Raw genomic sequence first — 27450 nt, 5'->3', positions numbered from 1 at the left:
ACTCCCCACAGGTGGGATGCAGAGTGATGGAAAAGTTGTACCCTCTCCTTGCAGAAGAGAACAAGCTTTTGCGAATACCTAAGGTGGACTTGCTGGTGTTAGCAGTGACCCATAAAAATACCATTCCTGTGGAGGGGGATGTATAGTGCTAAGATCCTCAGGACAGGAAGATAGAATCAGTACTACAGCAGGCCGCCTTCATGGAGGTCATGGAAATGTATGCCTCGATTTGTGGAGGCTGTGTAGTTCAGGCAGCTTTACACTGGATTTACCAGTTGCTGAAGAGTCAATAAACTGCTCACCTTGAGTCAGCAGTGGGCTTTTTAGCAGACACTATATGATTTGATTAGACTAGCCTCTAGATCAGTCGCCTCTGGAGTGGCAACCAGCTGCCTCCTTTGGCTTCATAATTGGGGAGGGGACTCAGCCTCCAAATTATGCCTGTGTAAGCTTTCCTTTAGGCAGTTACTATTTGGAGAAGACTTGGAAAAACTGGTAAAGGACTTGGGTGAAACCAAGCTCCAAAAGCTGTCAGAGGATAGAAGTCAGTCGATCATTTTTATTTATTTATTAAGGCTTGATACAAATCAAATCAACTCTGTTTACATCATGCAAGGACTTGGATGGCAGCATTTCAAGTACAAGCGCAAGAGAAGGCATCAGGGTTGGTGGCTATTCGTGCATCATGAAGTAAATCTCAGTCCTTTTATGGGGCCAATAGGCCAAAGACAGACCTGCCTGCAGGTGAGGGAGCAGTTGCCCTCCACAAATATATGCAGTGGGCTTCTCCACCAGTAATACCAATAGGTAGATGCCTATCGTGGTCTTATGCAGAGTGGTCCCAAATTACGTTGGATCAGTAGGCCCTGGCTATAATTCTAAGGGGGTATTTCCCCCAGTTCCACATGCATTTATGATTTCCTCCTGCAAATCAAGAGATGCAGTAAAAATGACTTTACAGAGGTTATGGGACTTGGAAACTATAGTTCCAGACCTGTTCCAACAAGGTCAGGGAGCGTATTTGATTTGCTTTGTAGTGCCAAAGTAGGACAGGACCTTTTGACACACCCTAGACCTAAAAGGGGTCAAGAAGTGTTTGCGAGTGCCCCATTTCTGAATGGAGACCGCCCAAATCATGGCAGTGGTAAGAAAAGGAGTTTCTGGCATCATTGGATGTAGCAGAGGCCTATCTCTATCAGACCTTCTTTCCAAAGTCTCCTTCACTTTTGTGTATTAGGCTATCCGTTTCAGGCCCTGCCCTTTGGGCTTGCTACTGCCCCGAGGAACTTCACTACCATGATTCAGTGGGATAGGTGCCTTGATCCTGCCTTGTCCCAAGGACAGACCTCTGTACATATTCCTGCCTTGGTCTTGAATAGGCAAAGTGATAAAGGATAGACAATCGCCCATCGGAGGTGATATTTGTAATACCAAATTGGTCAAGGAGGCCCGTGGTATGCAGACCTGTTAAGGATGCTAGTGAGGGATCCGCTGCAACTGCCAAGGGAATCAGGGGTTACTGTGGCAGAGCTCAATACCAATGGAAGACCCATCTCCATTTTTGTCCTTTGTCTTGGCTCTTGAAAGGGCATGGCTGAGAGGCAGAAGGTATTTCCCATAGCGGCAGTGGCAACCATTATTTATTTGTTTATGTAAAATCTTTTCTTTACCGTCGTTAAGTTAAATTTTGTGTTCTGACTCCATCTGCTGGACATGGAACATAACCCACCGTCTGGAATGATCCTGGTATGTACAGGGAACAATTTAGTAATTTCACCTCATTTAATCATCTGTAAAGCCCATTCCCTCGTTTGTTTTGAAAGTGGTGTCTTCCTTCCAGCTGAATCAGCCAATGTGTCTGCCAGCATTTAGGAGTGAGGAATGTAGGAGTAGGAGGACAGTCTTCACCTACTGGACATGTGATAGTGAGATACATGAAGGTGAGGAGCACCTTCAGGAAATCTGAAAGGTTGTTCATGCTCTTCGGTGGGCGATGAAAGGGAGAAGCAGCTGCCAAGGCCACAATAACTAGATGGATCAAAGAAGCCATTGCTTGGGCTTATATAAATGGTAGACAAATGCAAATGGTGCTCTGTGCTCATTCCACGAGAGCTCAGGCATCTTCCTGGGTAAAAGCTTTGACGGGGTCTCCAGGAGAGATCTGCAGGGCCACCCCCTGGTTATCCCTGGATTTGTTTTCCAAGCACTATAGGCTGGGATGTGTATAGGTAAAGGAAGAAACTGTCCATGGTCCTTAAGGCAGACTTGTCATCTTCCCACTCAGCCTAGTCGGTAGCTTTTGTATTTCCTGAGTGTAATGAGCTTGTCTAGCAGGAGGAAATGGAAGGCAAAATTGTTCTTGCCTAATTATTTTATTTCCTTGAGTCCTGATAGACCTGTCCAGGGCCCTACCCAAGAATACAGGGGCTATAATCAAAGAAGCTCCTCTATCTGGTGCTTTCTTCCTCTTTTGTTCCCTCTTGCTCTTCCCTGAGAGAGGGGATATAAAAAGAATAAAACAAGATAAAGGAGGGTAGTCCTTGTTCGGTTACTTTGGCAGGAGGCTATTGGGAAGGGCCTGGGACCAGAAATTAGGTCTGTAAAGGGTGTGTGCACCCCTGACTCTGGAAGCTGAGAAACAGGAAATTGAGTGTCATGAACTGGTCTAACAGGACTCAAAGAAAAAGAATTGTTAGGTAAGAACAATTTTACCTTGAATGAGTAAAACCATGCTTTACCCTTGTAATTTTTTTTTTTTTAGCAAATTGTCTGCCTTATCTGCCGATAAAAGTACATGCGTAGGTCTACTACACATATTCTTACCCGCTACAAAGGGGAGATATTTCTAGAGTGTGTGGAACCTTTTGGGTGTGTGAACCCCTTTTCAACCTTCAAAACTTTTATGGAACCCTGACATGTATATCTTTAATTTTTACATGTAGTTTAATGCCATATGGAAAACTGATTAATAGCAAATATGCACTCCAGAATCATTTGTTTAGTTTATTGTATTTTATATACCGTCACATCAGACGTGCCTTCACAACGGTTTACAGAGATCATAACATATAGTAAATACAATACATTTATAAAATAGTAACAACTAACTATTAAAATAAGGAATAAGTTAGTTATTAAGATCAGTAAAAGCAAAATAAAATCAATTAAAATATAAGAATAAAATAATCAAAACCACAAAACGGGAGACAAACAATAAAAGGAATTGTTTGTATAAACCTTAATAGTATATAAGGAATGGTTTCTAATATAAACAGTTCTTTCCCTCCTGTCCTCCCCTTATGGCCACTTTGCGTGCCTCTCCCCTCCTACAGTATGGCCCCTTCCCAAGTGCCTGTCTGCTGCCCTGCTTTCCTTCACCTACAGATCCTTCCTGAATGCTCTTCTTCTTGCTCCCTCCTCTCTGAAGCCCCTTCTCTGGTTCCGTCCCTCCTGCTTCTCCCTTCCCTAAATGCTTTCTTTCTTTTCTGTCCTCTTCCTCCTGTTTCCCCTTCCCTGGTCTTCTCCTTAAGGCTCTTTCCCGAGTGCTTTCCCCCCTGTACTCCTTTCTCTGTTCTGCAATTCCTTTATGGCCCCTTTCTGAGTTCTGCATCCTTCCTGCCCCCATTCTCATGCCCCTTCCCAAGTGCTTTCTCTCCTCCATGGCCCCTTTCTTGCCTCTTGTCCTCTTCTTCTCGTGGCCCCTTCCCTCATCCTCTCCCTTCTTCCCTCGCCCCCATCCCAAATGTTCTTTTGTTTATTTGGATTTATTGTCCAGCTTTTTGAATAAGAAATTTACCCAAGGCAGGGTACAACATATTTGAAAGATAAAAGGCTGAAGCAAGTTTAACAGTTCTGTTATGGGAAAGACTTAAGGACTAAGGGGCCTATTCACTGAAGGTTTTCTCCCATTCTATGTCTCTGAGATAAATGCTTAGTAAATGACTCCCTAAAATTGATATCCATCAAGGGCAGGGCTAAACTAGGTAAAATATAGAACAGGATTAAATTTCAAATAAGTCCTCTTCAGGACTAAGAGTATGACATTTCAGTAAAATCAATACAGGACAATTTAGATAAGAATACAAAAATCTTAACATAATAAGTTGAAGCAGCATTTTCAAGGCACTCATAAAATACAGATCTGTCAATAGATCACTAAGTTGCAGCAGCACATTTAAGGCACCCCTATAAGGTGCCAAGTAGTTCATAGCACTCCCTCCTGGCCTCTACCTTCTTAAGGCCCTTTCGAAGTGCTTTCATTCTTATACTCTTCCTCTTGCTCTCTCCTCCCTTGACCTCATTCTCTGCCCTTTTCCAAATGTTGATTCCACTATGACCCCCCTTCTCTTCTACCCTCCTTCCCTCTTCCCCCCCCCCCCCCCCCCCCCCCCCCCAACATAGCTGTACTACTCTTTCAGTGTAGCATTTTTCTCTCACTAGCAGGGCAGCTAGAACACATGGAGCAGAGGCCAGAAATACTCCTCAGGATAATCATATTTCTTGCCGCTGCCTGTAGTCATGTGAAGCAGCAGCTGTTGAAGGTACTGGTGGCAGCTTGCTTTTTCTCCTCCTCTCGATGCAACTTTGGACTCCTTGTGGCAATCAGCCACACTCTTCCTGCTTCCTTTGTGTGTCAGTTTGGTCTTCTTGAGACTGTGATCTTCCTCTCCTCTGTGTGAGATCAGGTAATAGGATTAGGCAGCAGGAACCTTAGAGCATAGCTCCTCAGAAGTGAGACCAGCCTGTTTATTTCTCAGCAGTTGCACTTTGATTTCCTCCCTTCTGGTGGACCACCTGTGATAGTCTCACAGACCCCTAGAGGTCCATGGACACCATGTTGGGAACCATTGCCCTAGACTGTATCATTTGGGTAAAGCACTACCTGCTGAGGTGAGACTTCAGCCACCTTTGACGCTCTATTTAGCTCTTCCTGACTTTCCTCTTCCCTAGTGATGTCACTTGCTGTCCAGCACCAATTCAGATACTGGTTTGGCAGAAAAAGTGGCCTATCTGTGCTGCTGCGCTGGCTTGTTGACTTTTTGGCCTCTGATCCAGCTGTTCCTCTCTCTCTGGGAAATTGGCCAGTTTCCAGGGGAGTGAAGACAACACAGCAGTTTGGACTTCTCTGTAGGCCCTAGATGTCTTGTTGGGCCCCAGTTGGTTTTTGTTTTTTTTTTCCCAAGGTGGGGACTTCATTGACCAGATCTGACCCTGTTGTAAAGATGACTGTGTAAACTGCAATTGCATCAGGCCAGGAGGTTATGGAGCAGTTGTCTTTTCATACCTTGTCCCTCTACTTGTTCCACCCCTGTCTGTATGCCGTCAGGCTACTTCCTGGTTCAGAGGGCAGACCTCACTAATCACTGGGAGGTCCTCTGATAGTATGTAGGATGTTATGACCTAGCAAAGCCTTAGGAGCCCAGAGCAATGGAGTCCAACATAAGAGCTCCTAAGATAGATTCTACTAGAGGCAGTGTGATGTCAGACTCCAAGCAAAAGGATCATATGACAGATCCTCTCCTTTCTTTGGATGACATCAAGGCTTCCCCAGGTATCTCTGGTGCCTTGCTTGGAGGATTGAGGCAGGAGGTCTTTATTGCCTGGCTCATCTTGAACATTAAGGAAAGCCCAGATTTAGTTAAGAAAGCTCTGATAACTTACTGGAGCCTACCAGGAATCCAAGAAGGAGACAGGAAACGACTAAGAAAGGCCCTTTGCCCGGCTGTACTTCAAGGATTCCGATTGTGAATCCAAGAAGGAGAGTTTCAGAAGACTCAGTCTCTTTAATGAGGCATTGATGGCAATGTTTACCAGGCAGGTGGTTATAGTATTCAAACACAAAAAAAAAAGCCACAAAATAATCAGGCAGTAGACCCAATCCTGGAATCTCCAGGTAGGGAGATTTGCCTCCATAACATGCAAATTTTCTCTCATGGATATTCATTGTGGATATCCTGAAAACCCGACTGGCTGGTGGGCTCCCAGGACAGGGTTGCGGATCACTGATCTATAACACATACTGCAAAGTCGCTGCTTGGCTTTAAAGTGGGTTTCAGCTACCATCAGGCTTCCTTCAATGATACTCTTGGGATATCTAGCAAGGAGCCCGCTTAGAGAAATATTGTGGTCATCCCATTCCCCTGATCTTTTGTTGCATTCCCAGTATTAAGAATATGGGAAAGTTTTTTTTATAATTTTTGATTTGAAAAATTGTTTTGTGATTAAATCTTGTGTATTTATAATAGAAAAATAATTGCTGTCATAAAATATAAATTTTATAGAACAAATATAGCAAGTCAAATGTTCAAATAATGCCACCAATACTGCTAGCACAGTTAAAGATGCACAATGAATTGCTTTATTATGTATTTCATGCAGTACTTAATATGGGCAAATTGAGTCCTAAAAAGTTTTGTGTTTTTTAAACATAACATTTTATTGTTCATATTTTCCATAGATTTTTTTTTTAGTTAGTGTGAGGACCTTTTTTTTTCATTTCTTTTATTTGTTAATGTTTTCTGCCATCTTGTGGAATACTGAGAAATAGACCTAAGTAAAGTCTTACTTCTAAAGGCTTCATTTTTTAAATTTTGCATGATGTTCTGTTTGCAGGACTTATTGGACCATTCCTGTACATCTGGGAGTGGCTCTGGTCTTCCTTTCTTAGTACAGAGAACTGTGGCACGTCAGATTACATTAGCAGAATGTGTGGGTCAGTATCATTTTAACTATTCATTGTAATTTTATATTAACATTTTGCATTTATACAGGAAACAGCTTAATGTGCTTAATCCTAAAATTATATAATAAAAAATACATATCAGCTCTCAATTCCACAAATGAGCGGATTTAAGTTTCATCATCAAAGTTAAACCTCAGTTCAAATTCATACCAAACAGGATTTTAAAGAACACCAGAAAGCAGAATAAAGCTCAGTTGTGGATTGTATAACTCAATTGAAAACTCAGGGGTCATATTCTTATTAATTGTTAAATAATTTTTGTGAAGCCCATGATACTTATTAATCCAGTATGTTACCAAGACGCACACATTTGGTGATTGCTTAACTGAGCGAGAATGAGGTGAGAGGGAAGGGATTGGCATTCCAGACCTATCTGACAGTAGATATTATTTTCACTGTTTCTCTCAAACTGTTGAGCACTTTTATATAAGCTGGGAAAACACCTATAAGGTGTATCTAGCTTTCTTTAACCACAGACATACTATGTACTTTAGTCTGCTCTACTGTCATTCATAATGGAAATAATAAAATGTTGATGTTCCTTTTTCCCTCAAAACACAGGAAACTTTTATGTAGTCTAAACATAGGAATCTATGCTACTACAGGTGACTACATGCATATTACCTAAACTCTTAATTGTAAAATGCCTTGGTATCTGGCTTGGTTGAAGGGTGCTATATAAATCCAATTTATTATTTTGTATGTGATTTAGGGCCAGAGAATGTAAGCATTTTATTCATACAATCACAAAGGGGGAAACATCTGATTCTTCAAAGTACATGAACTAGTTGTCTCTGATTTATTAAGGTAGGAGGACTGGAAATTTTGTGGCAGACTTATCTTAACAAGGCAGGAATTTTTCACAGGATTTTGTAGAAGCTAGCATTGACAATTGTCATTTGTTTCACATCTTACCATATAATTTTTTGCTTTGCCAGTTGGGATGCTGGAAATGTTGGTAACTTTTTTATAAAAGTTGCAGAATACTTTCACTTAAGTTCTGTAATTTTTCAGTTCTTTATATTTTAAGATTGCAACTTTAAGGATCCACATGCCTTCAATAACATCCTCAGACCAGAAATGTTAAGCTGTTATTGATCTCTGATTGTATGATGCGGTTCTAATGTGTTGTACTCTGCTTTGGGTGAATTTCTTATTCAAAAAGGTTGGTGGTGTGATCGGATGCATTGTGTGAGCTCTCTGCTGTTTTACCCTCTTCTTTACCTGATTTGGCTACCTCAATAAGATGCCACTAACAAAAGGGGAATGTGAGGAGTTAATCCCTCCCTTCCCCGAGTGTCCATTACCTAGCCCAGGTAAGCAGTCTCTCATTTCTCATTTGTGCTCCGTTATTTGACATTGAAATGCCAGGACACTCCACTGATGGGCCCAAGGAGGATGTGGCATGTCTGGAATTAGAAGTTTCCTTCAGCTCAAGTGTAAGAGATGCCCCTGTATGGCCTTGAAGAGTATGGTGATGCAAGGCAGCCTGGGAGATGTTGAAGTGCTGCATTCGATCTTGCTGATCACGGTGTCTCAGTGGGAGAACATTTTAATGTCCATGGAGTCGGCGTTTGTCTCTGTATGGAAAATTTTAAAATCCAACAGCATACAGATACGAACAGACCTGGAAAGGAGTGATCCATGCGGGATAAGTCTCCATCAGTATTGGAGGCATCCTCTCCATGGAGCTTAAGTCAAACTTAACTTTTGTGAGGCCACCAGTCGTCACTCTAAATTCTACCTCGACTGTGCTAGGTAGGCTAGAGGAATCTTTTTTCAGATGTTCTACAGGCATTTGAGATCTGACATCTATGATTGAGCTTCCAACTTCTACTGAAGTGTAAAGTATGGAAGAGCTTACAAAGAGAGTGGGTGATTTGGAGCAGAGTTCAAGGAAGTTCACTACAGTACAAGCAATATTCACTCAGAACCTGATGGTTGTATATCACAGGTTAGACATATTTGAGAATTACCTCAAGACAGTTAAATTTGAGATTTGTGAGCTTCCCTAAGGTTGCTTTAGAAATTCCACTCACTACTCTCGAAGTACTTTTCTAACTTAAACTTCCTAATGAAGCAGTGCACTGTAGTAGTTCATTTTTTGCCATCTTAACAGATAAATGTTAAACAAGGTAGGAGACAGGGATGAGCCCTGAGGGACTCCTATGGCTGCGGGGTGTAGAGAGGATTCTTTATTATGAATCTTGACCTTATAACCTCTGTTGCTGAGGAAAGTTCTGAACCATGATAGGGCAGTGCCTGAAATACCTATGGCTGATAATTGGTTGATGAGAAGGGTGTGATTGACCGTATCAAATGCAGACGAGAGGTCGAGTAGTATCAGAAGGAAGGCTTGTCCTTTGTCTAATCCTAGGATGATGTGGTCAGTCATAGAGATGAGGAGGGCTTCCGTGCTTAAGGTTTTACGGAATCCGTATTGTGATGGAAATAGAAGGTTGTTGTCTTCAATGTGGTTTGAGAGTTGTGAGGGCTTCTCTTTTGGTTTGAGAGTTGTGAGAGTTGTGAGAGTTTGAGAGTTTGAGAGTTGTTTGAGAGTTTGAGAGGGTTTGAGAGTTGTGAGAGTTGTTAGGGCTTCTCTTTTGGTGGCAATTGTTTTCAAACAAAATAATGAAATGATTTCTTAAATTTTTTTTCTGTTGATAAGCAGAGCTGAATTAGCCATAACATCGGTGATATCTAGCAGCACTGAATGGATCTCTCTACTGAACATGTGTGGGAGTTCACTGTCGAGCATTGCCTCGTGAGCCCCTTCAGTCTTTTTTTTTTTTTTTTTTTGTGTCCAATCACTAGCACATGTGTGTACTTCTTTCTCTGTTTTTCAGAAAAATTTTCAAAACTTTGAAGATAAGTTATCTTGTTGCCTCAACAGGCCCCAGACAGCACTTTTCAGTGCTACCTTTAAAAAAAAAAAAAAAAGAGTATTTTTTCATTAGAATGTCTTCTAAGAAGAAAGTCCCAGTAAGTGGATTTAAAGACTGTATTTGCAGGGGGAAATTTTCCATTTCAGATGGACATGACCTGTGCTTACCAGCACCTGGATCAGGATCACGACCAAGCCAATTATTATAATTGTAGATGGATGTCCTTGCCAAACACAAAGGTCTAGAGCCTGGAAAATGGAAGAACTGAGTAAGTCACAGAAAAGCCACAGTCTGTCCTCTTCCCAAAGCACAGCCTCATCTGCTTCACCGAGAATAGAGGTGAGCACTAGTTCATCTGAAATATTTCACCCATTGGAGGAGCAGGCTGAATCCTCAGGGTTGAAAAAACATAGCTGCCATATGTAGAAGAAAAGGAGGCACCAATATGCGGAACCACTGGAGTAGCGAGTGCCAAAGAAACCAAGGCTTGAGTGCACCAGCACCCTTGGTATATAATGTATTGGTGCTGTCTGTGCACAAGATGCTGGCACTATCTGTGCAAAATTTCTTGATGCATTGAGCCCTGGAGCATTAGTCTTCGATGCTTTTGCCCATTAAACCATTGGAAACAACGCATCATACCGCAGATCTTCCTATGCGGAAATATGCTGGTCGGATCAAGCTCTTCACAGGAGTAGAAGGGATCATGATCCCTCTTCCACCATCAATTACTAGAGCACTCTCACCAACAAAATTACTTTCATAGGGACTGTGTCTAGAAATACCAGATCCTTTTTGCTCTCTGGTACCTTTTTTAGCCTGATTTTAAAAAGCATTTACACACTTCAAATTGGATTTTACTCATGTAAATGCACTTCACTCGAGTAAGTGGGCTTTTGAAAATTGCTACAGTATATGCCATTGCATTATCCATAAGATTTTTTTCGTATAAGTGCATTTACTTGAGTAAATGGCTTTTGATAATTGCTATGCACGTAACTCCTTTGAAAATGACTTCCCTTATTTACAATCAGGTTCTAATTCAAATTCTATAAAGTCGAGAAGATGCACAAGATTTCATTCTAGTATCAGAAGATGTTCCACCACCCACCCTAGTTCAGAGAGTATGTCAGCCACTTGACCAAGTAACAGGATGCTGGGCTTGATGGACGCTTGGTCTGACCCAGTATGGCATGTTCTTATATTCTTAAACATTGTCTCTTAAAAAAAACAAATTAGGGCCCCCCATTTAAACAGACTTGCGTTTCAGGGTGCCGGGGATCTTGGTATATCTTTAGGGGAAGCAGACCGAATATAAGAGTTCATTGCTTTCTGTCATGTGATACTACCGGCAAATTTAAATGAAATTCAATTAAAATTGTTACAACGAATATATATCACTAGGGAGAAAGGAGCGCTGATGCACCTGTGGGATTCTGACATGTGCCTAAAATCTTACAAGGACAATGTGCCATATGTTTGAATGCCATAAATTGCAAATCTTCTGGGGACAGGTTTGCGGGATACTGGATAAAGTGTTGGGAAGACGGATCCCTTGGGATGGAAAATTCTTTTATCTGCATTTGTTTGCGCATAATTTCTTTTTACCCAGGGGTGGGAGACGCTGTCTAGTGGTGTCTATAGTATTGGCAAAGAAAGTGATTTTGTCCAATTGGCACAATGACAAGATCCCCTCTCTCAAACTTTGAAAAGAAGCTATGATACAGCATTCTCCTCTGGAACTGCTACGACACAGAGACTTGAAAGGTCACAGGTCATTAATGTTCTTAAAAGAATGTTTTGGTTTTTGGGGAAAAGTATGTGATTTGAGTTAGTCCTGAGATATTTATCAAAAGGTTATGCAGAGCTAATGGGGTTTTCTATTTTTCGTGCAGATGGATCTGGTGTGTATGTGGAGAGTATGCTGGGCATGAGGGTATGATTGGGGGTTTAAACAGCAAACTGCAGTGAGATTTACTTACAGTACAGGTACTCAATAAAAACTATATTTAAAAAAAAAAACAAAAAACAAAAAACCTAACTGGCTATGTCTGAATATAGCTGTTTGTTTTTAAGTTATCCAACCTTGTATGGCTGCATGACTTGCTGCTTACCTGGATATCTTCAAACAATATCCGGATAGGTAGAGCTCTAAACAGGGGAAAAAAAATATAGAAGGCCTAAGGCCCATTTCTTTGAGGTTTCATGCAAAAAGTTGAATCTGGCCCAGTCAGGCCATACACCCCCGCTTCCTAATCCCCTCTTTAATTAATAAACAGTTGTTCTTGGTTCCATGGATACCCCATCTCCCCAATCCCCTACCCTGGTTTGTTCATAATTATCTTTAGCTGCTGCCATACCCCCCCCCCCCCCCCAAGATCAGTGTCAAGGGGCTGCGCCAATCTCCCCACCCCCATCCCCATGAAGCATAAAAAGTCACTGCTGGGAGTGGGGCCCAAACTCGGTCATTCCCAGGACTCTAGCATGGCATCTGTCAGGAGCAGCAGAAGCTTATAGTTCTAGGGCTGGAAGTAAGCATTGTAAGCATGCCACTACTTAGCCATGCATCTCTTTCGAAGGGCCAAGGAGAGGAGCTGCTGCTTCTGTGGGTGGGCCCAGGTTGTGAGCTGCTTACTTTACGGAGCAGCCACTGTGGTGGTCCACAACCCAGGAAGACTTGCCATTTCCAGGCTTCAGCCTAGGAGATGCTCCTGCTGCTGCTGCTGCTGGGTCCCTGCCCAGGGAGAGCCATCACAGCTGTTGCCTGCTAGGGGCAAAGAGGTGGAGGTTGGGGAAGAGAATGGGCAAGAGGCCAGAGTGAACGAGGAAGTAGAAGGGAAAGAGAAATAAGCAAATCAATAATGAGAAAATAAAAAAGATGAGCAAACAAAGGAAATTAAAAAAAAAAATGGAGAAATTAATAAAAACAGTAAAAAAAAAAATAAAATAAAAATAAAACATTGAGAGCAAGGTGGCTGGCACCAAAACATTTTGGGTTGGTTTTTTTTTCTTTTTGGAAACACTTTCCAGCCCTTACCATTGTGGTGTATGGCCTGCATCTTTGAGTGTGATGTATTTAGGTCTTTTTGGATGAGGTTGTGTGTATGTGTTTGTCTGGTGTGATATCTCTTCTACTGACTTCCCCCTCGGTCTGCTTTGGTCTGGGTGTGTTGTGTCTATGCCTCTCTCTGTTTGTCTGTGGTGTCTGCATTTTTCTGTCTAGCAGGTCGATGCAGTACTGTGCACTGGCTGCAGCGCACGGCTCAATGTGCTGTTGGACGTGCGTCCATAACCACGATGCGAAACGGGGATTAGCGCACCCAAAACGCGCATCCAGTCACGCTCATAGGTAATAGCGCTCATCGCATGTAAATGCATATTGATGAGGCTATCATCTAATCCCCCTAATGCAGAAAAAAAAGGTATGCCTGACGCGCACATTTTTACTCTCCAAAATTAACGCCTGCCCCAAGCATCCTTTTTTTTTTTTTTCCTAACCTACTGACAGCCACCTTTCCTGGGTGCCCGCTGCTGAGGAGGTGCTATGGGTGCACAGTTTTCCCTAGTGCCTCCTTTTTACCACAGCAGCCCATTTGCATTTTGCATCGGGCGCCCCAGAGAGGCGGATCGGCTCGCATTAAGGGAGCGGGTGCTCATTCATGAGTGCCCGTTTAACATGTGCCAATATTGCATCGGCCTGCAGGTATGGTATGTCTGTGTGTCTGTGTCTATGTGGGTATGGGGTTTCTTTATCTGTCTGTGTTTGGATATCTATTTCTTTTGTTGTTGGTCTGGATATAAGGTATCTTTCTCTGTCTGAGTATGGGGTGGCTGCCTCTCTGTGCCTATGTGTGAGCTTACTTCTTTTAGCAATTAGAAGTGAAACAAAATGGGGGCCTTGAGCCACTGATTGAGAGTGTGGCTGCCTGGTGAATACCCTTCACATGTGTGGGTGTATATCCATAGATATAGTAAGCTATCTTGGGGCTCTAAAAAATTGCATAAATGGACCTGAGCCATGGCTCAGTTTGCTCACCCTTGCACTAGAACACAGAATTAATGAGAACTGTTAAAACTAAACCCTAGTGAATAAAAAGCATGGTATGCCAAGAAGCAAACAAGTTGTTATTGAATCTGTTAAATGAATCGCTTGGCACCAGTTTCTACTATTAAATGGTCCAAATGCTAATGCATTTTACATTAGTTTTTTATGTAGGGCAATGCTGACTCTCTCTGCCAAGAATTTTATTAACTGGCTGGCACATATTCATGGAAGTGGTTTATCCAGTGGGCAAAATTGGGTTCAAAGCAAAAAAAAATGGTAATTATGGAATATGAAAACCCAGTTGCTGGGAGGATTGACATGAAACAGACTAGTGAAGTAGGTGGTGGTAGTGGCCAATTCAGAAATGAAACTTGTCAGTTAACATAGCACGGGTCATAAACTAAACACACAGGAGTCTTGTACAAGTATTAATCCCCTCCCCTCACCCCTAACCCACCCAGGGTTCAAATGCCACAGTCAAACTGGAATACCCAAATAATAAAACATTTTAACAGAAGCAGAATTTTTAAATATATATATTTAGCCTTTATACAAAAACAGATTCCTGAAATAGCAGTTGCATGCAGTTTAGATGGTATTTATGGGCTGCTGTTTCATGATTTGTAGAGATAGCAGCAGTGACTGTTTTCTCTGAATATCTGTTTACAGGAGGATTCTAAGAATGGTGGTTGCATTTTGCCAGAGTTTGATCGCTCTTCAAAATGTTTGTGTGCCACAAGAGAGAAGAGGCTGTTCACAAGCAGTTTCCTTTGAAAAAGAGTGAATGGTATCTTGTGTGCTTTATTTTGAGAATGGGATAATTTTTTTTTTTTTTTAAATCAAGTTTGGGCCTAGAGCCACAAAGCGGCGATGCATTTTCCCAGGAGGGTTACCACTATTGCGGTGGGGTGTCGCCGCAATAGTGGGGCCCCTCCCCTGAAAAAACATTGCAGCTATGTGGCACGTTCTTTTGTCTTGCAGCCAAACACTGTGGGACAAAAGAATGCAGCAAGTGGCCCTTTAATTTGATGGCGGCCCCAACCTCCTAGGAATGCCATCGCCTTAAAGTGCCAGAGGTAGTTGAGCAGGGGTCAGTGCCGACTCCTGGCTCAAACCATGACCCCACCACTCGAGGTGGCCTCAACTCCCCAGAAGTTTAAAAATAGATGACATTGGCCGTGTGACAATGGCCCTAGGCGCCCCCCCCCCACCTCTCCTCCCCAAGGTGTATTAAAAATAAGCAAATGTGGCTCATTGCCTCCCCTTCTCCCCCCAACCCTCCTAAAGGTGTTGGTAAAAAAAAAAGTAAGTGGTCTAGGTCAAGGCCTTACCCTCCCAGCTCCCCCTAACCCCCCTCCCGCACCTGCCTTATCTTAGAAACGAATATGGGATCCTGCGGTGGGGCCAGCACGACCCCTTCCACCAAGCCTGGTTGGCGCCATTTTTCAAAATGGCACAAACCTGATCTTGCCTCAGCCATGTGACTGGGGCAAAATCCGGGAATCTGACCAGGCTACGTGGTTGAGGTCCAATCCCCGAACCTTGCCCAGGCACGTATCTGATGCAAGGTCATGTCGGTGCCATTTTGAAAAATGGTACTGGCCAGGTGTGAGGGGGCGCCCCGGCTCCACTGTTGGATCCTATATTTATTTCTAAAGTTCAGTGGGTGGGCACCTGGAGAGTCGAGGGGGGGTTAGAGCTTGGACCTCCCCTTTTGTTCTTTTGGGTTTTTTTTACTAATACCTGGGGAGAAGGGGGGCACTGAGCCACCAATGTTGTATTTAATACTCTTGACAAGGGAAAAAGGGGGGGACACTGAGCCACCAGTGTTTTTTATTATACCTTTGGGGGTGGAGGGGAAGGGGAGGCACTGAGCTACCATTGCTTATTTTTAATACATCTTTGGGAAGGGTTGAGGGGCCAGGGCCATCACCATGTGGGCACTTTGATCAGTTTTTGCTCTTTTGGGGATTCGGGGGCCTCCAAGTGGCTACCCTGGGTTGATCCAGGGGTCTGCACTGACCCCTGCTCAACTTCCCCCATTTTTGCACTGCAATATTTTTTTTTTGCTGGTTCTTTAAATGTGAGGCAGGAACCTCGGGGACCCATGTTAGGGTCCCAGCCTCCCACCTCATATTTACTGCTTTTCAAATAGGTGGTGGCACCTTCTTGGTCAGTTGCGATAAAATATTTGCATCATATTGCCTATTAATGGTCTAATGACAAATCACATGAAAAGAAGGTCTTTCTAATAGTGGACAGTATTAGGGCACAGACTTACTAAATATCGTACAATATTCCTGTGAATGTGCTCTATCGTACGATGTATGCTGCTTAATGCACATTAGAGCACTACTGCAGCTTGATGCATCTTACATTTAGTTTGGTGTTTTTTTCCTAATTAAAGTTTAATTCTAGAAAGAATGATTACTTTAAGAAACTAAAAGTAAAATAAATAAAAAAAAATCTTCTTAGCCATAATGCATGGGTGACATCATCCAATGATGCCAAATGGACCCATCTCTCTAGCTCAGTAGAGCTTTTACTACTGAGTATGTGGCGCGAGTTTCCGTGCATGTGCTGTATGAGCCCTTCAGTCCTTTTTGTGTCCGACCCTCTGCACCGACAAGTACCTTTTTCTCTACTTTTGGTACCTTGTACCTCTTCTTCAATATCTTTCCTTCCTACTTGCTTTGAGTTGTCTCGCTGCCTAGGCAGCCCCTCAACAACACTTTTCAGTGCTCCAAAAGAAAAAAGCTCATGTCTGCACCCATGAAGGCCACTTCTAGTGCTTCAAAGACTGTGTATGTTGGTCACAAAATGTCCACCACAGATGGCCATATTATTTCTTACAGATGCCTGGGACCAGAACATTACTCAGTCAGTTGCTATGACTATGCCTGTATGTCACCAAGGTCCTAGAGGAATAGGCCTGGAAGGTTGAGGAACTTTAGTGAAAAGTCAGAGTTGTTCCTCCTCACAGAGAGGGTCTCTTAGGGTGCCCTCCATGCCAAGTCGAGCAGGAGTTCTGCAAGCAAAGCTCCATAAACTACAGTGCCGGTTCTTGAATCCACCATAGTTCAGGGGTTGAGCAAAATGTGAAAACATTGTCTTGCAGGGCTAGTCTGTGCCCAAGAAAAAGAAGCTCCACACGTCAGAACCAGTGGTGTGGTTGGCATCGCCAGAACTTAAGTCAGTACCAAAGCATGCATCACACTGGTCCCTGTCCGTGCTAATGCGCCAGGCATTGTCAATGCACAGGCCCTCTGTGCATTGTCCCTCGTCTCTGTCTGCGCACCAAGCTTCGACTCATTCATATTTGTCAACGTACCAGGCCTATTCAATACAGCTATCTGCTCCATCGATGCATCTAGCTTCAGCTTCAGAGCTGTTGGTACTATGTGCCCCGGTGCAGTTGGCACACTGGTCTCTAACCCCACTAGTGCAGTTGATGCAAGAACAGACTTTGGGGGGGCCCTAGAGGGAAATCATTGCATTAATCTCTCTCTGTTGATGTCCTTATCATTGCCCTACCTCTTTGGACTTCACTCGGAGACTCCTGATCCATTATGTTCCATTGTGCCTCTGGTGTTTGTGACCATCAGTGCAGTTAACCCAGGAGGGGTCTCCCTTCTGGAATCCAGTAGGAGCTTTGTAAGATGAACCAATACTGGTATTGGAGGATGTTGTCTCTTGCCCTAACTCCGGATCAGAGGACACTTCTGCCTGTAGACCAGATAGCTGAATTGGTGAAGACTTTCTTTGCCTTGTTGGCAGCACGTGACAAGGAAGGCACTACTTCAGACTTTACTGTCTAGAATGTCAGATTTGTTTCCATAAGGGGGAGTCCCTCTCACTTCCATACTTCAGGAGCATCAGAAGTTCCACTCAACCATCTCTCTCTGAGGAGGAGTATAGCCAGTCTGAGGAGGGAACACGGGATACCACAGTCTGAAGCGTGCCCTGGGAGTTTTCCCCTCTTGAGACTGAGATCCCCTCCCTGGTTGCCTTCGTCTTCATTGGGGTGATGTATTAGTGTTCCTTTACCTCTTGTTCCAAGGAAGAATATGAGGATTTTCTTATCTGATTCGCCGGCACATTTGTCGCCATCAGAAGACCTCTCATATTCTAAATTTCTGGACAAGTTAGGCAGAATGATTGGTATCAGCTTTCATAAGCTTAAAAATCCCCACACTGAGGTCTTTTAAGATACTTTGGATTCTGGACACACCTTCTGTTTCTGCAGCGATCCTAATTCATTCAATTCTGTGGGATTTACAAATGAAAATGTGGGAGAATCCAGCCTCCTGTGAGCTAGTAGCCAGGAAATTGGACCATAAACAGTGCTACAGGCTATACGGCTTGGAATAGTCCAACTACTGCACCTATCAGTGGTAGAGTCAGCATTAACATATAGTGAATGACAGCAGATAAAAAGACCAAATGTTCCATATAGACTGCCCAGCAAGTTGCTTAAGGTAGTAATTGCCACTCTGTGCAGGTTACTCCTATGCCTTCTGTTAAGGTAGTAAATGCTGCTCCATGCAGGCTATCCCATACCTAAAAGGGCTAAAAAGACTAGAATCACCACATCCCTCTAGATAAGAACATAGGTTGTTGGACAGTTTCAGGAAACAGGTCTTCCAGAGCTTGATGCTCAGTGCCTACATTGCAGCCAATTATACATGTTGCAATACTTTCATGACTGCATTGACAAGCTGAAGCCTCTTATTGTCTCATCAGGGAGCAGGAAGGCTATAAGCAGGCTCTTCTGGATGCAAAAGAGTATGAACACCATTTTTCTGGTCAGTTTAATCATCATTTGATACTGCAGCAAGATCATTTGCCGCAGCCATCAGAGCACACCCGATGGCCTGGTTGAGATCCAGCAGTGTGCGTGAGGATGTTCATGACAAACTGGCTAATGTCCCATATTTGGGGGACAATGTCAGGGAAACAGTTGCCCAGATTAAGGAGCAACATGTTGCCTTCAATCCCTATTGATGGGAGCCAAGCAGCCATCTTCCTCTAGACATCCTGACCTTCCTTTCAAAAACGCTGCTTCTTCTAGAGACACTACTTCCATCAGTTTCAGCAATATTGTATGCCACTTGTACAGCCACAACAGCTTATATCAAGCAGACATCAATGGGAGAGAGGTCAACCAAAGATTTTGACTAGATCAGACACTCAGGCCATGATCCTTCCAATAGGGGGGAGGATGCAACTGTTTATCAAACAATGGCAGAAGATCACCAAGGACTGTTGGGTACTGTGGAATCTGGTTAAAGTTGGTGCTTCTCCTGCCCTCCAGCACTGTACTAATGTTTAGCCTTCAATCTGGATCTATTTAACCTGACCCAGCTTCATTTCAAGTTGGAGTTGCTTCTCAGTCAGCAAGCAATAGAACATATCTCTCTCAAAAAAAAACAAAAAACCTTGGCTATTTCCTTATCCCTAGGAAGACAAGGGGGATTGAGACCCATACTGGATTTAAGAAGACTGAACAAAAGCCACACCATCCTGCCCTTCACTTAAGTGGGAGATTTGATGTGCGCCCCAGATCTGAAAGATGTGTATACTTACTTACCCATGCATCAATCTGATTGGAAATACTTCATATTCATGGTGGATTCCTCTCACTACCAATACAAGGTTTTCCCTTTCAGGGTCTTTGCGACCCCAAGGGCCTTCATAAGTGCCTAGCATTATCGGCTGCACACCTTCATCGCCAAGGGATTTGTCTCTTCCTTACCTGGGTGACTGGCTAGTGACTGATCCTTCCCAAGCAAAGGTCTTGGATTCCCTACTGAAGACAATCAAGCTCCTTCAGTTGCTAGGCTTCATAATCAACTATGCCAAGTTGAACCTTGTTCCTACCTAAAGAATAAAGTTTATTGGGGCATGGATAGATTCTCTGGAAGAGAAAGCATTCTTTCAGTTGGATCAGATATTCTGCTATCAAACTTTTTAATCCAGAGTTTACTACATTAAGAGCAAATTCAAGTTCAAGAAATCCTGGTTGTCCTCAGGCATATGGCAGCAATGGTGTATGTTGTCCCCAAGACCTGCCTCAACATTAGAATTGTCCAATGGGGCCTCTATGTGCAGTAGTTTTAACTACTTCAGCCCTTGGCACACCCTGTGATGGTTACCGCAGAGATGAAATAGGTTCTCCTTTGGTGGCTAGATCCAAAGGATCTGGAGATAGTTGCTCCTCTTCGACTTCTGCCTCATAAGATAACGCTTTCAGTAGACAGGTCCACCAGGGGGTGGGGGGCACCTTCTGAATCCAAGGGAGCTGGTCAACAACAGAATGTCTGCTTCAGAACAATTTCCTGGAGCTATGAGCCATCCAACATGCATTGAGTTTTCCCTTCAGGGAATGAGAATTCTTATTCACACTGACAACCAAATAGTGATGTTCTATATGAACAAACAGGGTACATGTTCTTGCACCCTCTGCCAGGAATCTCTAAGAATTTGGGAATAGGCTTGCAGCCACAGAGATTTTTCTCTAAGCAACCTACCTTTCCGGGATTTCCAACATGCTGGTGGATGGCCTCAGCAGGGTTTTGTGCCTCCACAAGTGATCTTTAGATCAAATGTTCATCCTCTAATGTCTCCTGTCGGTCAGCTTGCTTGCTTTGGAGGACAAGAGGAAAGTCAAAAGATTTTGCTCCATTCTTCAAGGCAAGTTCAGCTCTTCTCTAGATGCTTTTCTGCTCGTCCTCTTGCAAATCTGCTGTATGCCTTTTCTCCACTTCTGTTGGTAGTGAAAACAGTGCAGAAGGCACACAAGGACCCATGTGTGCCTTATCCTCATTTCCTCAGCATGACCCAAGCAAGTTTAGTTGTTTTATCTCATCAGGTTGTCAATTTACCCACTTATCCCTCTGGAATCAGATTCAGCTCTACTGACTCGAGGAGAGTAGTCTGTGCGATCTGAACCTTCCCTCAGCCTGTATGTTGAGTGCTCATCACTATCACTTTGCAAGGAAGTTGAGGATATTGTGATTTTGACCAGGAAGCCTTCTTCCAGAAAAGCATACCGTTTTAAATTGAAGCATTTTTCATCTTGCTGTCGAGCAGGTTCTCTGGACCTGTTCACATGCACACCAAAGGATCTACTTCAGTACTTCTTTTCCCTTTCCTCATTGGGCCTCAGTTTGTCATTGGTCCAGCTGTATCTCAGTGCCATTATTGCTTACCATACTTGTGGCTAATAAGCTGGTTTCAAAGTTCATGAAAGGCTTGGGCATTCAAAACCTCTGGTTACCAAGCCACCAGTGCCATGGAATCAGTGTAGTCTTAGCACAGCTGATGAAGCCATGGTACAAACTGTTAATTAGCTTCCTTGAAGTTCCTCACCAAGCTTCCTAGTCGCCAACATTTAGGCCAAAAAAGTCAATGAACTTGAGCACTGATTCATTATTCTCCATACCTACAGTTTTTCTACACCAGAGTGGTGCTTTGTGCTCATCCCAAGTTTCAGCCAAAAGTAGTTCTGGCCTTTCATCTGAATCAAGCTATTGTTTTGCTCATATTCTTTTCCAAGGCTGCATGCACATAAAGGGGAAAAGGATCATCATTTGCTGGTCTGCAAAAGGGCATTGGCATATTATTTGTAATGTAAACCGAATTGATTTGTAACTTGTTACAAGAATATCGGTATTTAAAATTGTTAAATAAAATAAATTATTTAAAGAGAACTCAACCATATTGTTGGGCGTCTTAGTTTTTGTCTCTTACAAGTCTTAACAGACTGGGAATAGCCATTGCAAGTGCATATTGTCCATCTAGCTAGCAGGCTGCATCACACATTGTTTTGTTCTGATTGTCCTCCAGATACCGGATTCTATCAAGGCTCATCAAGTAAGAACTATGGCTGCCTCAGTGGCTCTCCTTAGAGCTGTGTCCATTGAAGATATCTGTAAAGCTGCAACTTTGTCATCAGTTTGCACCATCAAGGCATATTACTGTGTCTCCAGTAGGAACAATAACTTTGAACAAGCAGTTTTTTTCCGCCAGTTTACCCAGTAGTTTGCTATCCAAGGTGGGGCAGATTGCTTATTCAATAAAGTGCTTCACTATACAACCCTCAGCTTGGGACTCGCCATATATCATGGCTAATTCATCCCTGCTTATCAAAAGAGATGGCAAGTTTGCTTACCATAAGCAGGGTTCTCCATAGACAGCAGGATGAATTAACCTTGCTTAATAACTGACTGTTTCCCTGGAGAGTTGACTACCTAGCCAAAGCAAAGCTCTGCAATCGACCGAGGGCATCACAAGGCAGTGGCACAGAAACTCCCGCATAAGCTCAGTAGTCTAGGCTGTACTTGGCCAGAGAGATGGTATCCATTCAACGCAGTCAGGTGCCATGAAGGCAGAAAAAGACCATATGGCCCATCTAGTCTGCTCATCAAGTGGGTGATGTCACCTGACGGCGCTGAATGGATCCATCTCTCTGGCTCAATCCTCCAGGCAACACAAAGGTTTCACCGAATACATAGTATATTACCTTACTCTATCCTATATGCTGAAGATCTCGTCTAATATTGTGAAGGACAGATCCTTATAAATAGACAAGGCTATAAATAAAAATACAAAATTGCTATCTGGAACTGGGTGTGATGTGGAAAAATAATTCTTAGTTTGAAACCACTTTGATTTTTTTTTCTCTGTTTAATGTTGTGCATATTTTTTGTATTGTCTTGCCAGGAAAAGGACGGTATGGAGAGGTTTGGAGAGGTCAGTGGCAAGGAGAAAGTGTAGCAGTGAAGATTTTTTCATCTCGGGATGAAAAATCTTGGTTTAGGGAAACGGAGCTCTACAACACTGTATTGCTGCGTCATGAAAATATTTTAGGTGAGTAACATCCTTACAAATTGTTTTCTTTAGTCTTTTTTCTTGTATTTTTTTTCTAATGTTACTTTTAAAGAAAACTGCTAGAAAAATGTGACAATCAAAAATTTAGATTGCTCAGCAAATTTGTGTAGGTCAATTGATCAAATGATGTATTTATTAATTCAGTAACTAACTGGGACAGCAGCATTTACCACAAATGTACTGCTACACCCTCATGAGGCAAACTATGTAATCCTCATTGATGTCTTCATGTGTAAAGCAACAATTCAGTCTTGTCATTTTAATAGTCAGTTTGATGCTATTGAGATAAGCAAGCTGCTAAGGGTGGGGTTGAAGGGGGATAAGGGGATGGTGTTTGGGTCTTGATTCGAAGGGTAGTTTTAAGGATTTTGAATAGGTGGCTTGTGTGGGGTGAAGAAAGGGTTTTTGTTTGCAATGTTTTACATAAATTTTGTAAAATGTTTTAGTACACTGTTTTGGGCATGCTTGTTCCTGATAAAGCTGTACATAAATGATAAATTAAATGATCTCAACTGTTAAAATATAGAACTGTCTACCCATAAAAGAGAAGAAAAATTATTTTCCTTGAAGGTATTTCTCCATTCAACTTTTTCCCAATCTAATTATATCCTGTTTTGTTGCCACACTCTTACTTAAAGATAGTTTTGAAAACCAGACTTAAGGGTGCCAGACAGTTGCTGTTGGACCGTTTTGTTTTGTTTTTCTCTTATCTCTTGCCTCATCCCAACATTTTTGGCCTCGGGGCCATACACCATGAGCCCCTGTTTCCAGCATCCTTTCTTCTCAAAAGCAGGAGTAGGCAACTCCAGTCCTGGAGTACCATAGCTAGGTCTGGGTTTCGGGATCTCTGCAATGAATATGCAAGAGCTTTATTTGCATGCACTGCCTCCATTCTGGATGTCCTGAAAACCAGACCTGTTTACGACACTACAGGACTGGAACTGCCTTGGAACCTACTGTAGACATTCAGCAGCTAGGGAGTGCTGTCTAGGTATTGCATCTTCAAACCAAAACCTTTTACTTGGTGGTGTAGTGCTACTATTAGGCAGACCCTAGAGGTTTAAAAAATATATATCTTTAAAATTGAAGTTGTCATCTTTCATGCAGGGCCTTTACCTGGGTTCTGCTCTCAGCAACCTTTTAGTCTATTAAATAGCTGTTTTTTTAGCTTCCAGTAAGATAAATCCAGAACAAGTGGGTTATGCACCTCTACCAGCAGATGGAGATGGAGCAGACTGAGGTCACAGTATATGCACCCCTGCAGTGACATCAGCCTGCCAATATTCTCCGTCTCCAGCAGATGGTGATCGTGCATCTCCTTACTGGGGATTGCTTCGATTTGGGAAAAAAGGAGAAATAAGGAAAGTGAATTTGCCCCGCTCTCCTGCGGTGATACCAAATGGTCCCTCCCCCAGTTGAGAATTCCTGAGGTGATTTCTGTGGTCCCTCAGATGAGTGCTTGGTCCGGTAGCTGGTTTTTCAGCCCGCGGGGACTTAGCTGTTTAAACAGCTGAAAGGCAGCGGGTGCAGGAAGCCAAGTGCGGCGGTGTCGGCATATGCCCTCTCCCTCCGCAGCCAGAGATCATCTCTATACACAGCCAGTTAGGGCTGAGCTCCAGTAAATTAAAAAAAAAAAAAAAAAAAAAAAAAAATGTGTGTGTATATATATATATATATATATGTGTGTGTGTGTATAAATGTAAATATAAATACATACATAGAGGAGTGTGTTTTGGTGTAGGGCTTCCTCCATCCCCCGGTCTCCTTGCTTGGAGCACTGTTCCGATTTTCGTCCAACTCCGTGGGATGTTGAGGGACATGGGCAGCCTGGCGGGTTGAGTAGCCTCTGTAGGCTAGGCCTTGCTTTGAGGCTTTTTTTTGCTGTGTGCCACGTAGTAAGCCTCAGTGGTTTGTCAGTTTGGTGTGTGCATCCAGCTATGTGTCCAGCTTGTGTGTCCAGCTTTTGGTCGCTTGGTTGGGCCTCATTTTGTGCGTCCCAAGTTAAGCAGCACCTTTAGTGGCCGCACGCTTACCTGTGCATAGATGTCGTCTAGGTTGGACGCCTACATTTTTTTGAACGCCTTAAAAAAATCAGCTAGACAATGCCTTTGATTATCGCTCAGTGCACTGTTGGCCTAATGGCATCTATACCTAAGAAACCTAAGCGCCTTTCTCTTTGTTCTGCATGTCATATTCGGGCATTTCAGCCTGGAGTGTCTGTGAACTTGTACCAATGCTGTTTGGAGGCTCAGGGAGAATTGTCTTCCTCTGATTTCACTAAGCCAGGTTCTTCCAGCCGGATGTAGGTCTGGGTACAGACGTGACAGGTGGGGCGCCTGATTTTGGAACTCCTCTAACTGGTTCTTCAGCAGGGGAGGATAGCTCAGTGAGTACACTTCAGGTACCTCCTGGTTATGGTATGGATAATTCTACATTTTCATGGGTAGAATTTTTCCAGGGATTGCTATCCTTTCTTCGGGTGCATTCCTCAGCCCTGTCCAATGCTCCCAGGACAGAGTCGCAGGAGGAAACCTTGCCTGGATCTACTGTTAATCGCCAGGGTACACCTAGATCTGCAGCGGGACTGCCTGATAGAGATCTGGATATCACAGATGATAGGCCGATCCTGACTCTCTAGAGGATGGTGCAATTCCTCCAGGATTAGAACCGTAAAGGACTATGCTATGGTTCATTCAGAGATGAACTGCCAGCTCTGATTTCCCAGACATTGAAAATACTCGGGGGTTCCTGTGGCAGATTCCATTTTTGAGCCAAAGAAAAATCCCATTTTGGTTTCTTTACGTAAAGCCTCTTGTTTTTTTCCCTGTGATGGAGGCCATTCAAGAATTGATTGATCTTGAGTAGGGCACCCCAGAGGCTAATTTCAAAGGGGGTTGGATTTTGGAAGGCCTGTACCCTCTGGATCCAGTAGTAAGAGAGCGTTTACATTTCCAAAGGTAGATGCACTTGTGTGTGCAGTCTCCAAATGGACCACTATTCCCATGGAAGGAGGAGCAGCCTTGAAGGATGTTCATGATAGGATTGAGACTATCCTTAAGCATTTGAAGCAGTGGCAATGACATTGCAGATTGCTGCTTGTTCCCTGGTGGCTTGCTCTTATTTACTTCTTTCCCAGGAGGTTGATGAATCTGGGTAAACTCCAGGGCAGGTATGGAGCCCGCAGCTGCCTTCCTGGCAGATGGTAGGCTGTTATTTGGTTCGCACTTCAGCCAGAGGGGTGGCTTTGGTAATAGCAGCCAGACGTCATTTATGGCTGAGAAATTGGTCAACTGATACAACCTCCAAGGCTAACTTCACCAAATTTCCCTTTAAAGACTTGCTCTTATTTAGGAGCGAGTTGGAGAAACTGGCCAGTAAGTGGGGGAAAATCTCTGGTTCCTTGTTTGCTGGAGGATAAGAAGCAGACACCATTCTCCTTTAATATTAGAGGTTGTGCTAGAGGATCCAAGCATTTTTGACCCTATAGAGGAGCAACCTTTCAGAGGACTCGACCCTATGGTATGTCTCAGTCCTTTCATCCCAGACAACCCAGAAGGGGGAGTGCAAGGCTCAGGTAGTGGAACCTCCCGAGCCTTCCAATGAAGGTTTGTTGACCCATCCCGGGAACAGGAGATAGAGGGATGCCTCTCTGTCTTCTGTCAGAGGTGACTTGAAATCATATCAGATCAATGGGTTCTGGAGGTGATACAAGAAGGATATGTAATGGAGTTTCACATGTTCTTCAGGACGTGTTCATGGAGTCTCCCTGCATTGGCAAGGCTCCTCAGTCTGAGGGCTGTGATTCCATTGCCCACGTCTCAAGAAAACATATGGCGATATTCCATTTATGTGGTTGTTGCCCAAGAAGGAGGGCTCTTTTTGTCCTATCCTTGATCTCAAAGGTGTCAGCTAACATCTGCTAGTGCAGCATTTTTGCATGGAAACTTTGCACTAGCTTATAATGGCTGTGCAGTCGGGAATTTGACCTCTCTGGACCTCTCAGAGGCGTATCTTCACATTCCCATCTGACTAAAACATTGCTTTCTACGGTTCGCAGTTCTGGGATGCCATTATCAGTTTCAAGTGCTGCCTTTGGTCTGGCCACTGCTCCCAGGACCTTTTCCAAGGTGTAATGGTGGTAGTTGAGGCAGAGCTGAGAGAAGATGGGATCCTGGTACACCCGTATTTGGACAACTGGCTAATTCAAGCCAGGTTTCTGGAAGAGAGTCGCCTGGTGACCTGCAAGGTGATCTCATAAGAACATAAGAAATTGCCATGCTGGGTCAGACCAAGGGTCCATCAAGCCCAGCATCCTGTTTCCAATAGAGGCCAAACCAGGCCACAAGAACCTGGCAATTACCCAAACATTAAGAAGATCCCATGCTACTGATACAATTAATAGCAGTGGCTATTCCTTAAGTAAAATTGATTAATAGCCATTAATGGACTTCTCCTAGAACTTATCCAAACCTTTTTTGAACCCAGCTACACTAACTGCACTAACCACATCCTCTGGCAACAAATCCCAGAGCTTTATTGTGTGTTGAGTGAGAGAGAATTTTCTCCGATTAGTCTTAAATGTGCTACTTGCTAACTTCATGGAATGCCCCCTAGTCCTTCTATTATTCGAAAGTGTAAATAACTGAGTCACATCTACTCATTAAAGACCTCTATCATATCCCCCTTCAGCCGTCTCTTCTCCAAGCTGAACAGCCCTAAACTCTTCAGCCTTTCCTCATAGGGGAGCTGTTCCATCCCCTTTATCATTTTGGTTGCCCTTCTCTGTACCTTCTCCATCGCAACTATATCTTTTTTTGAGATGCGGCAACCAGAATTGTACACAGAATTCAAGGTGCGGTCTCACCATGGAGCGATACAGAGGCATA

At 43.4% G+C, this 27450-nt stretch overlaps 1 protein-coding gene across 6 annotated transcripts in view; it reads left to right on the top strand.

Moving 5' to 3' along the window:
• The window catches only part of ACVR1 (activin A receptor type 1), a 231441-nt gene that overhangs the window by 129031 nt on the left and 74960 nt on the right, over nucleotides 1-27450 (top strand). For all 6 annotated transcript variants that reach the window (XR_003857345.1, XM_029605532.1, XM_029605534.1 and 3 more), the window contains 2 exons: nucleotides 6613-6712; nucleotides 22397-22543. Coding sequence is in view for 5 of the 6 variants with exons in the window: in XM_029605532.1 (XP_029461392.1) it covers nucleotides 6613-6712; nucleotides 22397-22543 (247 nt within the window). In the remaining variant the exon portion in view is untranslated. The remainder of the gene's footprint in view (nucleotides 1-6612; nucleotides 6713-22396; nucleotides 22544-27450) is intronic.

Source organism: Rhinatrema bivittatum, chromosome 6 (genome assembly GCF_901001135.1).
Source record: "Rhinatrema bivittatum chromosome 6, aRhiBiv1.1, whole genome shotgun sequence".
Lineage (NCBI taxonomy): Eukaryota > Metazoa > Chordata > Amphibia > Gymnophiona > Rhinatrematidae > Rhinatrema > Rhinatrema bivittatum.
Note: the sequence above shows the minus strand (reverse complement) of the source record. Positions and strands in the feature narration are given on the sequence as shown.